The 15,453-nt window shown below is 39.2% G+C and overlaps 1 protein-coding gene across 1 annotated transcript in view; it reads right to left on the bottom strand.

The window, feature by feature from the left end:
- LOC135561674 (neuronal acetylcholine receptor subunit alpha-9-I) overlaps positions 1-15,453 on the bottom strand; it is a 49,509-nt gene that overhangs the window by 2,674 nt on the left and 31,382 nt on the right. The window contains exon 6 of the mRNA XM_065003407.1: positions 13,361-13,495. Coding sequence (XP_064859479.1) covers positions 13,361-13,495 — 135 coding nt within the window. The remainder of the gene's footprint in view (positions 1-13,360; positions 13,496-15,453) is intronic.

The following is a 15,453-nucleotide window of genomic DNA, read 5'->3' as shown; positions in this document are numbered from 1 at the left end:
ACACACACACACACATTTAGGCTCTGAGGCATCATATTATCACCTTAGGGCCTCAGAGGGAGGCATCATATTATCACCTATATAGGGGCTCTGAGGCATCATATTATCACCTATATAGGGAACACCTCAGAGGAGGCATCATATTATCAGGCTTAGGGAACACTCTCTGAGGCATCATATTATCCCAGTGAGGAACACTCTCTGAGGCATCATATTATCACCTATATAGGGAACACTCTCTGAGGGAGGCATCATATTATCAATATAGGGAACACTCTCTGAGGGAGGCATCATTATTATCACCTATATAGGGAACACTCTCTGAGGAGGCATCATATTATCACCTATATAGGGAACACTCTCTGAGGGAGGCATCATATTGTCACCTATATAGGGAACACTCTCTGAGGGAGGCATCATATTGTCACCTATATAGGGAACACTCTCAGAGGGAGGCATCATATTATCACCAATATAGGGAACACTCTCTGAGGAATCATATTATCACCTATATAGGGAACACTCTCAGAGGAGGCATCATATTATCACCTATATAGGGAACACTCTCTGAGGCATCATATTATCACCTATAGGGAACACTCTCTGAGGGAGGCATCATATTATCACCTATATAGGGAACACTCTCTGAGGCATCATATTATCACCTATATAGGGAACACTCTCTGAGGAGGCATCATTATTATCACCTATATAGGGAACACTCTCTGAGGGAGGCATCATATTATCACCTATATAGGGAACACTCTCTGAGGGAGGCATCATATTATCACCAATATAGGGAACACTCTCTGAGGGAGGCATCATATTATCACCTATATAGGGAACACTCTCTGAGGCATCATATTATCACCTATATAGGGAACACTCTCTGATGCATCATGTTATCACCTATATAGGGAACACTCTCAGAGGGAGGCATCATATTATCACCTATATAGGGAACACTCTCTGAGGCATCATATTATCACCTATATAGGGAACACCCTCAGAGGGAGGCATCATATCATCACCTATATAGGGAACACTCTCAGAGGGAGGCATCATATTATCACCTATATAGGGAACACTCTCTGAGGGAGGCATCATATTATCACCTATATAGGGAACACTCTCAGAGGGAGGCATCATATTATCACCTATATAGGGAACACTCTCTGAGGCATCATATTATCACCTATATAGGGAACACTCTTAGACGGAGGCATCATATTATCACCTATATAGGGAACACTCTCAGAGGGAGGCATCATATTATCACTATATAGGGAACACTCTCTGAGGGAGGCATCATATTATCACCTATATAGGGAACACTCTCTGAGGGAGGCATCATATTATCCCCTATATAGGGAACACTCTCAGAGGGAGGCATCATATTATCCCCTATATAGGGAACACTCTCTGAGGAATCATATTATCACCTATATAGGGAACACTCTCAGAGGGAGGCATCATATTATCACCAATATAGGGAACACTCTCTGAGGAATCATATTATCACCTATATAGGGAACACTCTCAGAGGGAGGCATCATATTATCACCTATATAGGGAACACTCTCTGAGGCATCATATTATCACCTATATAGGGAACACTCTCTGAGGGAGGCATCATATTATCACCTATATAGGGAACACTCTCTGAGGCATCATATTATCACCTATATAGGGAACACCCTCAGAGGGAGGCATCATATCATCACCTATATAGGGAACACTCTCAGAGGGAGGCATCATATTATCACCTATATAGGGAACACTCTCTGAGGGAGGCATCATTATTATCACCTATATAGGGAACACTCTCTGAGGGAGGCATCATATTATCACCTATATAGGGAACACTCTCTGAGGGAGGCATCATATTATCACCAATATAGGGAACACTCTCTGAGGGAGGCATCATATTATCACCTATATAGGGAACACTCTCTGAGGCATCATATTATCACCTATATAGGGAACACTCTCTGATGCATCATGTTATCACCTATATAGGGAACACTCTCAGAGGGAGGCATCATATTATCACCTATATAGGGAACACTCTCTGAGGCATCATATTATCACCTATATAGGGAACACCCTCAGAGGGAGGCATCATATCATCACCTATATAGGGAACACTCTCAGAGGGAGGCATCATATTATCACCTATATAGGGAACACTCTCTGAGGGAGGCATCATATTATCACCTATATAGGGAACACTCTCAGAGGGAGGCATCATATTATCACCTATATAGGGAACACTCTCTGAGGCATCATATTATCACCTATATAGGGAACACTCTTAGACGGAGGCATCATATTATCACCTATATAGGGAACACTCTCAGAGGGAGGCATCATATTATCACCTATATAGGGAACACTCTCTGAGGGAGGCATCATATTATCACCTATATAGGGAACACTCTCTGAGGGAGGCATCATATTATCCCCTATATAGGGAACACTCTCAGAGGGAGGCATCATATTATCCCCTATATAGGGAACACTCTCTGAGGGAGGCATCATATTATCACCTATATAGGGAACACTCTCTGAGGCATCATATCATCACCTATATAGGGAACACTCTCTGAGGCATCATATTATCACCTATATAGGGAACACTCTCTGAGGCATCATATTATCACCTATATAGGGAACACTCTCAGAGGGAGGCATCATATTATCACCTATATAGGGAACACTCTCTGAGGCATCATATTATCACCTATATAGGGAACACTCTCAGAGGGAGGCATCATATTATCACCTATATAGGGAACACTCTTAGACGGAGGCATCATATTATCACCTATATAGGGAACACTCTCTGAGGGAGGCATCATATTATCACCTATATAGGGAACACTCTCTGAGGAGGCATCATATTATCCCCTATAGGGAACACTCTCAGAGGAGGCATCATATTATCCCCTATATAGGGAACACTCTCTGAGGAGGCATCATATTATCACCTATATAGGGAACACTCTCTGAGGGAGGCATCATATTATCACCTATATAGGGAACACTCTCTGAGGGAGGCATCATATTATCACCTATATAGGGAACACTCTTTGAGGCATCATATTATCACCTATATAGGGAACACTCTCTGAGGCATCATATTATCACCTATATAGGGAACACTCTCTGAGGGAGGCATCATATTATCACCTATATAGGGAACACTCTCTGAGGAGGCATCATATTATCACCTATATAGGGAACACTCTCTGAGGAGGCATCATATTGTCACCTATATAGGGAACACTCTCTGAGGGAGGCATCATATTGTCACCTATATAGGGAACACTCTCTGAGGCATCATATTATCACCTATATAGGGAACACTCTCTGAGGGAGGCATCATATTATCACCTATATAGGGAACACTCTCTGAGGGAGGCATCATATTATCACCTATATAGGGAACACTCTCTGAGGCATCATATTATCACCTATATAGGGAACACTCTCAGAGGGAGGCATCATATTATCACCTATATAGGAACACTCTCTGAGGAGGCATCATATTATCACCTATATAGGGAACACTCTCTGAGGGAGGCATCATATTATCACCTATATAGGGAACACTCTCAGAGGCATCATATTATCACCTATATAGGGAACACTCTCTGAGGCATCATATCATCACCTATATAGGGAACACTCTCTGAGGCATCATATTATCACCTATATAGGGAACACTCTCTGAGGCATCATATTATCACCTATATAGCGAACACTCTCAGAGGGAGGCATCATATTATCACCTATATAGGAAACACTCTCTGAGGCATCATATTATCACCTATATAGGGAACACTCTCTGAGGCATCATATTATCACCTATATAGGGAACACTCTCAGAGGGAGGCATCATATTATCACCTATATAGGGAACACTCTTAGACGGAGGCATCATATTATCACCTATATAGGGAACACTCTCTGAGGGAGGCATCATATTATCACCTATATAGGGAACACTCTCTGAGGAGGCATCATATTATCCCATAGGGAACACTCTCAGAGGGAGGCATCATATTATCCCTATAGGGAACACTCTCTGAGGAGGCATCATATTATCACCTATATAGGGAACACTCTCTGAGGAGGCATCATATTATCACCTATATAGGGAACACTCTCTGAGGGAGGCATCATATTATCACCTATATAGGGAACACTCTTTGAGGCATCATATTATCACCTATATAGGGAACACTCTCTGAGGAGGCATCATATTATCACCTATATAGGGAACACTCTCTGAGGGAGGCATCATATTATCACCTATATAGGGAACACTCTTTGAGGCATCATATTATCACCTATATAGGGAACACTCTCTGAGGCATCATATTATCACCTATATAGGGAACACTCTCTGAGGGAGGCATCATATTATCACCTATATAGGGAACACTCTCTGAGGAGGCATCATATTATCACCTATAGGGAACACTCTCTGAGGGAGGCATCATATTGTCACCTATATAGGGAACACTCTCTGAGGGAGGCATCATATTGTCACCTAGGGAACACTCTCTGAGGCATCATATTATCACCTATATAGGGAACACTCTCTGAGGGAGGCATCATATTATCACCTATATAGGGAACACTCTCTGAGGGAGGCATCATATTATCACCTATATAGGGAACACTCTCTGAGGCATCATATTATCACCTATATAGGGAACACTCTCAGAGGGAGGCATCATATTATCACCTATATAGGGAACACTCTCTGAGGGAGGCATCATATTATCACCTATATAGGGAACACTCTCTGAGGGAGGCATCATATTATCACCTATATAGGGAACACTCTCAGAGGCATCATATTATCACCTATATAGGGAACACTCTCTGAGGCATCATATCATCACCTATATAGGGAACACTCTCTGAGGCATCATATTATCACCTATATAGGGAACACTCTCTGAGGCATCATATTATCACCTATATAGCGAACACTCTCAGAGGGAGGCATCATATTATCACCTATATAGGAAACACTCTCTGAGGCATCATATTATCACCTATATAGGGAACACTCTCTGAGGCATCATATTATCACCTATATAGGGAACACTCTCAGAGGGAGGCATCATATTATCACCTATATAGGGAACACTCTTAGACGGAGGCATCATATTATCACCTATATAGGGAACACTCTCTGAGGGAGGCATCATATTATCACCTATATAGGGAACACTCTCTGAGGAGGCATCATATTATCCCTATATAGGGAACACTCTCAGAGGAGGCATCATATTATCCCTATATAGGGAACACTCTCTGAGGAGGCATCATATTATCACCTATATAGGGAACACTCTCTGAGGGAGGCATCATATTATCACCTATATAGGGAACACTCTCTGAGGGAGGCATCATATTATCACCTATATAGGGAACACTCTTTGAGGCATCATATTATCACCTATATAGGGAACACTCTCTGAGGCATCATATTATCACCTATATAGGAACACTCTCTGAGGGGAGGCATCATATTATCACCTATATAGGGAACACTCTCTGAGGGAGGCATCATATTATCACCTATATAGGGAACACTCTCTGAGGAGGCATCATATTGTCACCTATATAGGGAACACTCTCTGAGGGAGGCATCATATTGTCACCTATATAGGGAACACTCTCTGAGGCATCATATTATCACCTATATAGGGAACACTCTCTGAGGAGGCATCATATTATCACCTATATAGGGAACACTCTCTGAGGAGGCATCATATTATCACCTATATAGGAACACTCTCTGAAGGGAACACTCTCAGAGGGAGGCATCATATTATCACCTATATAGGAACACTCTCTGAGGAGGCATCATATTATCACCTATATAGGGAACACTCTCTGAGGGAGGCATCATATTATCACCTATATAGGGAACACTCTCAGAGGCATCATATTGGGAACACTCTCTGAGGCATCATATCATCACCTATATAGGGAACACTCTCTGAGGCATCATATTATCACCTATATAGGGAACACTCTCTGAGGCATCATATTATCACCTATATAGCGAACACTCTCAGAGGAGGCATCATATTATCACCTATATAGGAAACACTCTCTGAGGCATCATATTATCACCTATATAGGGAACACTCTCTGAGGCATCATATTATCACCTATATAGGGAACACTCTCAGAGGGAGGCATCATATTATCACGTATATAGGGAACACTCTCTGAGGGAGGCATCATATTATCACCTATATAGGGAACACTCTCTGAGGCATCATATTATCACCTATATAGGGAACACTCTCAGAGGCATCATATTATCACCTATATAGGGAACACTCTCTGAGGCATCATATTATCACCTATAGGGAACACTCTCTGAGGCATCATATTATCACCTATATAGGGAACACTCTCTGAGGCATCATATTATCACCTATATAGGGAACACTCTCTGAGGGAGGCATCATATTATCACCTATATAGGGAACACTCTCTGAGGGAGGCATCATATTATCACCTATATAGGGAACACTCTCTGAGGCATCATATTATCACCTATATAGGGAACACTCTCTGAGGAGGCATCATATTATCACCTATATAGGGAACACTCTCTGAGGCATCATATCATCACCTATATAGGGAACACTCTCTGAGGCATCATATTATCACCTATATAGGGAACACTCTCTGAGGCATCATATTATCACCTATATAGGGAACACTCTCTGAGGCATCATATTATCACCTATATAGGGAACACTCTCTGAGGCATCATATTATCACCTATATAGGAACACTCTCTGAGGCATCATATTATCACCTATATAGGGAACACTCTCAGAGGAGGCATCATATTATCACCTATATAGGGAACACTCTTAGACGGAGGCATCATATTATCACCTATATAGGGAACACTCTCTGAGGGAGGCATCATATTATCACCTATATAGGGAACACTCTCTGAGGGAGGCATCATATTATCCCTATATAGGGAACACTCTCAGAGGAGGCATCATATTATCCCTATATAGGGAACACTCTCTGAGGGAGGCATCATATTATCACCTATATAGGGAACACTCTCTGAGGAGGCATCATATTATCACCTATATAGGGAACACTCTCTGAGGGAGGCATCATATTATCACCTATATAGGGAACACTCTTTGAGGCATCATATTATCACCTATATAGGGAACACTCTCTGAGGCATCATATTATCACCTATATAGGGAACACTCTCTGAGGAGGCATCATATTATCACCTATATAGGGAACACTCTCTGAGGAGGCATCATATTATCACCTATATAGGGAACACTCTCTGAGGAGGCATCATATTGTCACCTATATAGGGAACACTCTCTGAGGAGGCATCATATTGTCACCTATATAGGGGAACACTCTCTGAGGCATCATATTATCACCTATATAGGGAACACTCTCTGAGGGAGGCATCATATTATCACCTATAGGGAACACTCTCTGAGGGAGGCATCATATTATCACCTATATAGGGAACACTCTGTGAGGCATCATATTATCACCTATAGGGAACACTCTCAGAGGGAGGCATCATATTATCACCTATATAGGGAACACTCTCTGAGGAGGCATCATATTATCACCTATATAGGGAACACTCTCTGAGGGAGGCATCATATTATCACCTATATAGGGAACACTCTCAGAGGCATCATATTATCACCTATATAGGGAACACTCTCTGAGGCATCATATTATCACCAGGGAACACTCTCTGAGGCATCATATCATCACCTATATAGGGAACACTCTCTGAGGCATCATATTATCACCTATATAGGGAACACTCTCTGAGGCATCATATTATCACCTATATAGGAACACTCTCAGAGGGAGGCATCATATTATCACCTATATAGGAAACACTCTCTGAGGCATCATATTATCACCTATATAGGGAACACTCTCTGAGGCATCATATTATCACCTATATAGGGAACACTCTCAGAGGAGGCATCATATTATCACGTATATAGGGAACACTCTGAGGAGGCATCATATTATCACCTATATAGGGAACACTCTCTGAGGCATCATATTATCACCTATATAGGGAACACTCTCTGAGGGAGGCATCATATTATCACCTATATAGGGAACACTCTCTGAGGCATCATATTATCACCTATATAGGGAACACTCTCTGAGGGAGGCATCATATTATCACCTATATAGGGAACACTCTCTGAGGGAGGCATCATATTATCACCTATATAGGGAACACTCTCTGAGGCATCATATTATCACCTATATAGGGAACACTCTCTTGAGGGAGGCATCATATTATCACCTATATAGGGAACACTCTCTGAGGCATCATATCATCACCTATATAGGGAACACTCTCTGAGGCATCATATTATCACCTATATAGGGAACACTCTCTGAGGCATCATATTATCACCTATATAGGGAACACTCTCTGAGGCATCATATTATCACCTATATAGGGAACACTCTCGGAGGCATCATATTATCACCTATATAGGGAACACTCTCTGAGGCATCATATTATCACCTATATAGGGAACACTCTCTGAGGCATCATATTATCACCTATATAGGGAACACTCTCTGAGGCATCATATTATCACCTATATAGGGAACACTCTCTGAGGGAGGCATCATATTATCACCTATATAGGGAACACTCTCTGAGGGAGGCATCATATTATCACCTATATAGGGAACACTCTCTGAGGCATCATATTATCACCTATATAGGGAACACTCTCTGAGGGAGGCATCATATTATCACCTATATAGGGAACACTCTCTGAGGGAGGCATCATATCATCACCTATATAGGGAACACTCTCTGAGGCATCATATTATCACCTATATAGGGAACACTCTCTGAGGCATCATATTATCACCTATATAGGGAACACTCTCTGAGGGAGGCATCATATTATCACCTATATAGGGAACACTCTCTGAGGGAGGCATCATATTGTCACCTATATAGGGAACACTCTCTGAGGGAGGCATCATATTGTCACCTATATAGGGAACACTCTCTGAGGCATCATATTATCACCTATATAGGGAACACTCTCTGAGGGAGGCATCATATTATCACCTATATAGGGAACACTCTCTGAGGGAGGCATCATATTATCACCTATATAGGGAACACTCTCTGAGGCATCATATTATCACCTATATAGGGAACACTCTCAGAGGGAGGCATCATATTATCACCTATATAGGGAACACTCTCAGAGGCATCATATTATCACCTATATAGGGAACACTCTCTGAGGGAGGCATCATATTATCACCTATATAGGGAACACTCTCAGAGGCATCATATTATCACCTATATAGGGAACACTCTCTGAGGCATCATATTATCACCTATATAGGGAACACTCTCTGAGGCATCATATCATCACCTATATAGGGAACACTCTCTGAGGCATCATATTATCACCTATATAGGGAACACTCTCTGAGGCATCATATTATCACCTATATAGCGAACACTCTCAGAGGGAGGCATCATATTATCACCTATATAGGAAACACTCTCTGAGGCATCATATTATCACCTATATAGGGAACACTCTCTGAGGCATCATATTATCACCTATATAGGGAACACTCTCAGAGGGAGGCATCATATTATCACGTATATAGGGAACACTCTCTGAGGGAGGCATCATATTATCACCTATATAGGGAACACTCTCTGAGGCATCATATTATCACCTATATAGGGAACACTCTCAGAGGCATCATATTATCACCTATATAGGGAACACTCTCTGAGGCATCATATTATCACCTATATAGGGAACACTCTCTGAGGGAGGCATCATAGTATCACCTATATAGGGAACACTCTCTGAGGCATCATATTATCACCTATATAGGGAACACTCTCTGAGGGAGGCATCATATTATCACCTATATAGGGAACACTCTCTGAGGGAGGCATCATATTATCACCATATAGGGAACATTTCTGAGGCATCATATTATTTATATAGGGAACACTCTCTGAGGGAGGCATCATATTATCACCTATATAGGGAACACTCTCTGAGGCATCATATCATCACCTATATAGGGAACACTCTCTGAGGCATCATATTATCACCTATATAGGGAACACTCTCTGAGGCATCATATTATCACCTATATAGGGAACACTCGGAGGCATCATATTATCACCTATATAGGGAACACTCTCTGAGGCATCATATTATCACCTATATAGGGAACACTCTCTGAGGCATCATATTATCACCTAGTTATAGGGAACACTCTCTGATCAGGCATCATATTATCACCTATATAGGGAACACTCTGAGGAGGCATCATATTATCACCTATATAGGGAACACTCTCAGAGGAGGCATCATATTATCACCTATATAGGGAACACTCTCTGAGGCATCATATTATCACCTATATAGGGAACACTCTCTGAGGGAGGCATCATATTATCACCTATATAGGGAACACTCTCTGAGGGAGGCATCATATCATCACCTATATAGGGAACACTCTCTGAGGCATCATATTATCACCTATATAGGGAACACTCTCTGAGGCATCATATTATCACCTATATAGGGAACACTCTCTGAGGGAGGCATCATATTATCACCTATTAGGGAACTCTCTGAGGCATCATATTATCACCTATAGGGAACACTCTTTGAGGCATCATATTATCACCTATATAGGGAACACTCTCTGAGGCATCATATTATCACCTATATAGGGAACACTCTCTGAGGGAGGCATCATATTGTCACCTATATAGGGAACACTGAGAACACTCTGAGGCATCATATTGTCACCTATATAGGGAACACTCTCTGAGGAGGCATCATATTATCACCTATATAGGGAACACTCTCTGAGGAGGCATCATATTATCACCTATATAGGGAACACTCTCTGAGGAGGCATCATCATTAGGGAACACTCTGAGGCATCATATTATAGGGAACACTCTCAGAGGGAGGCATCATATTATCACCTAATAGGGAACACTCTCTGAGGAGGCATCATATTATCACCTACATAGGGAACACTCTCTGAGGGAGGCATCATATTATCACCTATATAGGGAACACTCTCAGAGGCATCATATTATCACCTATATAGGGAACACTCTGAGGCATCATATTATCACCTATATAGGGAACACTCTCTGAGGCATCATATCATCACCTATATAGGGAACACTCTCTGAGGCATCATATTATCACCTATATAGGGAACACTCTCTGAGGCATCATATTATCACCTATATAGCGAACACTCTCAGAGGGAGGCATCATATTATCACCTATATAGGAAACACTCTCTGAGGCATCATATTATCACCTATATAGGGAACACTCTCAGAGGCATCATATTATCACCTATATAGGGAACACTCTCTGAGGCATCATATTATCACCTATATAGGGAACACTCTCTTAGGCATCATATTATCACCTATATAGGGAACACTCTCTGAGGCATCATATTATCACCTATATAGGGAACACTCTCTGAGGGAGGCATCATATTATCACCTATATAGGGAACACTCTCTGAGGGAGGCATCATATTATCACCTATATAGGGAACACTCTCTGAGGCATCATATTATCACCTATATAGGGAACACTCTCTGAGGGAGGCATCATATTATCACCTATATAGGGAACACTCTCTGAGGCATCATATTATCACCTATATAGGGAACACTCTCTGAGGCATCATATTATCACCTATATAGGGAACACTCTCTGAGGCATCATATTATCACCTATATAGGGAACACTCTCTGAGGCATCATATTATCACCTATATAGGGAACACTCTCAGAGGGAGGCATCATATTATCACCTATATAGGGAACACTCTTAGACGGAGGCATCATATCATCACCTATATAGGGAACACTCTCTGAGGCATCATATTATCACCTATATAGGGAACACTCTCTGAGGCATCATATTATCACCTATATAGGGAACACTCTCAGAGGGAGGCATCATATTATCACCTATATAGGGAACACTCTCTGAGGGAGGCATCATATTATCACCTATATAGGGAACACTCTCTGAGGCATCATATTATCACCTATATAGGGAACACTCTCTGAGGGAGGCATCATATTATCACCTATATAGGGAACACTCTCTGAGGGAGGCATCATATTATCACCTATATAGGGAACACTCTCAGAGGGAGGCATCATATTATCACCTATATAGGGAACACTCTCTGAGGCATCATATTATCACCTATATAGGGAACACTCTCTGAGGGAGGCATCATATTATCACCTATATAGGGAACACTCTCTGAGGCATCATATTATCACCTATATAGGGAACACTCTCTGAGGCATCATATTATCACCTATATAGGGAACACTCTCTGAGGCATCATATTATCACCTATATAGGGAACACTCTCAGAGGGAGGCATCATATTATCACCTATATAGGGAACACTCTTAGACGGAGGCATCATATTATCACCTATATAGGGAACACTCTCAGAGGGAGGCATCATATTATCACCTATATAGGGAACACTCTCTGAGGGAGGCATCATATTATCACCTATATAGGGAACACTCTCTGAGGGAGGCATCATATTATCACCTATATAGGGAACACTCTCTGAGGGAGGCATCATATTATCCCCTATATAGGGAACACTCTCTGAGGGAGGCATCATATTATCACCTATATAGGGAACACTCTCTGAGGGAGGCATCATATTATCACCTATATAGGGAACACTCTCTGAGGGAGGCATCATATAGGGAACACTCTCTGAGGCATCATATTATCACCTATATAGGGAACACTCTCTGAGGCATCATATTATCACCTATATAGGGAACACTCTCTGAGGGAGGCATCATATTATCACCTATATAGGGAACACTCTCTGAGGGAGGCATCATATTATCACCTATATAGGGAACACTCTCTGAGGGAGGCATCATATTATCACCTATATAGGGAACACTCTCTGAGGGAGGCATCATATTATCACCTATATAGGGAACACTCTCTGAGGCATCATATTATCACCTATATAGGGAACACTCTCTGAGGCATCATATTATCACCTATATAGGGAACACTCTCTGAGGGAGGCATCATATTATCACCTATATAGGGAACACTCTCTGAGGGAGGCATCATATTATCACCTATATAGGGAACACTCTCAGAGGGAGGCATCATATTGTCACCTATATAGGGAACACTCTCTGAGGGAGGCATCATATTATCACCTATATAGGGAACACTCTCTGAGGGAGGCATGCTCTCTGCCACCATCAGTTGGAAGACAGTGAGGGCCAGTAGAACTGTCACGCCCAGAGAAACCTTCTCTCCTGAGTCAGCGGGCAGGTAGAAACCCAGGGGGGCTAGAACAACACAAACAAACAACATTATTAAATAACCAACAATACAATGTAAACAACAACAATACAACCACACACCCAGGGGGGCTAGAACAACACAAACAACATTATTAAATAACCAACAATACAATGTAAACAACAACAATACAACCACACACCCAGGGGAGCTAGAACAACACAAACAACATTATTAAATAACCAACAATACAATGTAAACAACAACAATACAACCACACACCCAGGGGGGCTAGAACAACACAAACAAACAACAGCAATAAATAATATGACCAACACTATTAATAATACAAACACTAAGAATAACAATAATAATAACAATAATAACATCAATAACAATAATAATAATAATAACAATAATAATAATGATAATAATAATAATAATAATAATAATAATAATAACATCAATAACAACAATAACAATAATAATAACAATAATAATACCAATAACATCAATAATAATAATAATAATAATGATAATAATAATAACAACACAAAACAACATTATTAAATAACCAACAATACAATGTAAACAACAACAATACAAATAACACAATAATAACACAAACAACATTATTAAATAACCAACAATACAATGTAAACAATAACAATAAAATAACAATAATAATAATAATAATAATAACATCAATAACAATAATAATAATAACATCAATAACAATAATAATAATAATAATAATAATAATAATAACAATAATAATAATAATAATAATAACATCAATAACAATAATAATAATAACATCAATAACAATAATAATAATAATAATAATAATAATAATAATAAATAATAACAATAATAATAATAAACAATAAGAATAATAATAATAATAACAATAATAATAATAATAATAATAAATAATAATAATAATAATAATAACAATAATAATAATAATAATAATAATAATAATGATAATAATAATAATAATAAATAATAATAATAATAATAATAATAATAATAATAATAATAATAATAATAATAATAATAATAATAATAATAATAATAATAATAATAATAATAATAATAATAATAATAATAATAATAATAATAATAATAATAATAATAATAATAATAATAATAATAATAATAATAATAATAATAATAATAATAATAATAATAACAATAATAATAATAATAATAATAATGATAATAATAATGATAATAATAATAATAATAATAATAATAATAATAATAATAATAATAATGATAATAATAATAATAATAATAATAATAATAATAATAATAATAAATAATAATAATAATAATGATAATAATAATGATAATAATAATAATAATAATAATAATAATAATGATAATAATGATAATGATAATAATAATAATAATGATGGTGCTGGTGATACCAGTACCTAGGAATATTAATAATGATGGTGCTGGTGATACCAGTACCTAGGAATATTAATAATGATGGTGCTGGTGATACCAGTACCTAGGAATATTAATAATGATGGTGCTGGTGATACCAGTACCTAGGAATATTAATAATGATGATGCTGGTGATACCAGTACCTAGGAATATTAATAATGATGCTGGTGATACCAGTACCTAGGAATATTAATAATAATGGTGCTAGTGATACCAGTACCTAGGAATATTAATAATAATGGTGCTAGTGATACCAGTACCTAGGAATATTAATAATAATGGTGCTGGTGATACCAGTACCTAGGAATATTAATAATGATGGTGCTGGTGATACCAGTACCTAGGAAGGAGATGAGGAAGCAGGGCAGCAGCAGATTGAAGATGTAGAAAGAGAGACCGTCTCTTCAGGTGGAGGGTGTAGGTGATACCAGTACCTAGGAAGGAGATGAGGAAGCAGGGCAGCAGCAGATTGAAGATGTAGAAGAGAGACCGTCTCTTCAGGTGGATGGTGTAGGTGATACCAGTACCTAGGAAGGAGATGAGGAA

This window comes from Oncorhynchus nerka, linkage group LG18 (assembly GCF_034236695.1).
Source record: "Oncorhynchus nerka isolate Pitt River linkage group LG18, Oner_Uvic_2.0, whole genome shotgun sequence".
NCBI classification, from domain to species: Eukaryota; Metazoa; Chordata; class Actinopteri; order Salmoniformes; family Salmonidae; genus Oncorhynchus; species Oncorhynchus nerka.
Note: the sequence above shows the minus strand (reverse complement) of the source record. Positions and strands in the feature narration are given on the sequence as shown.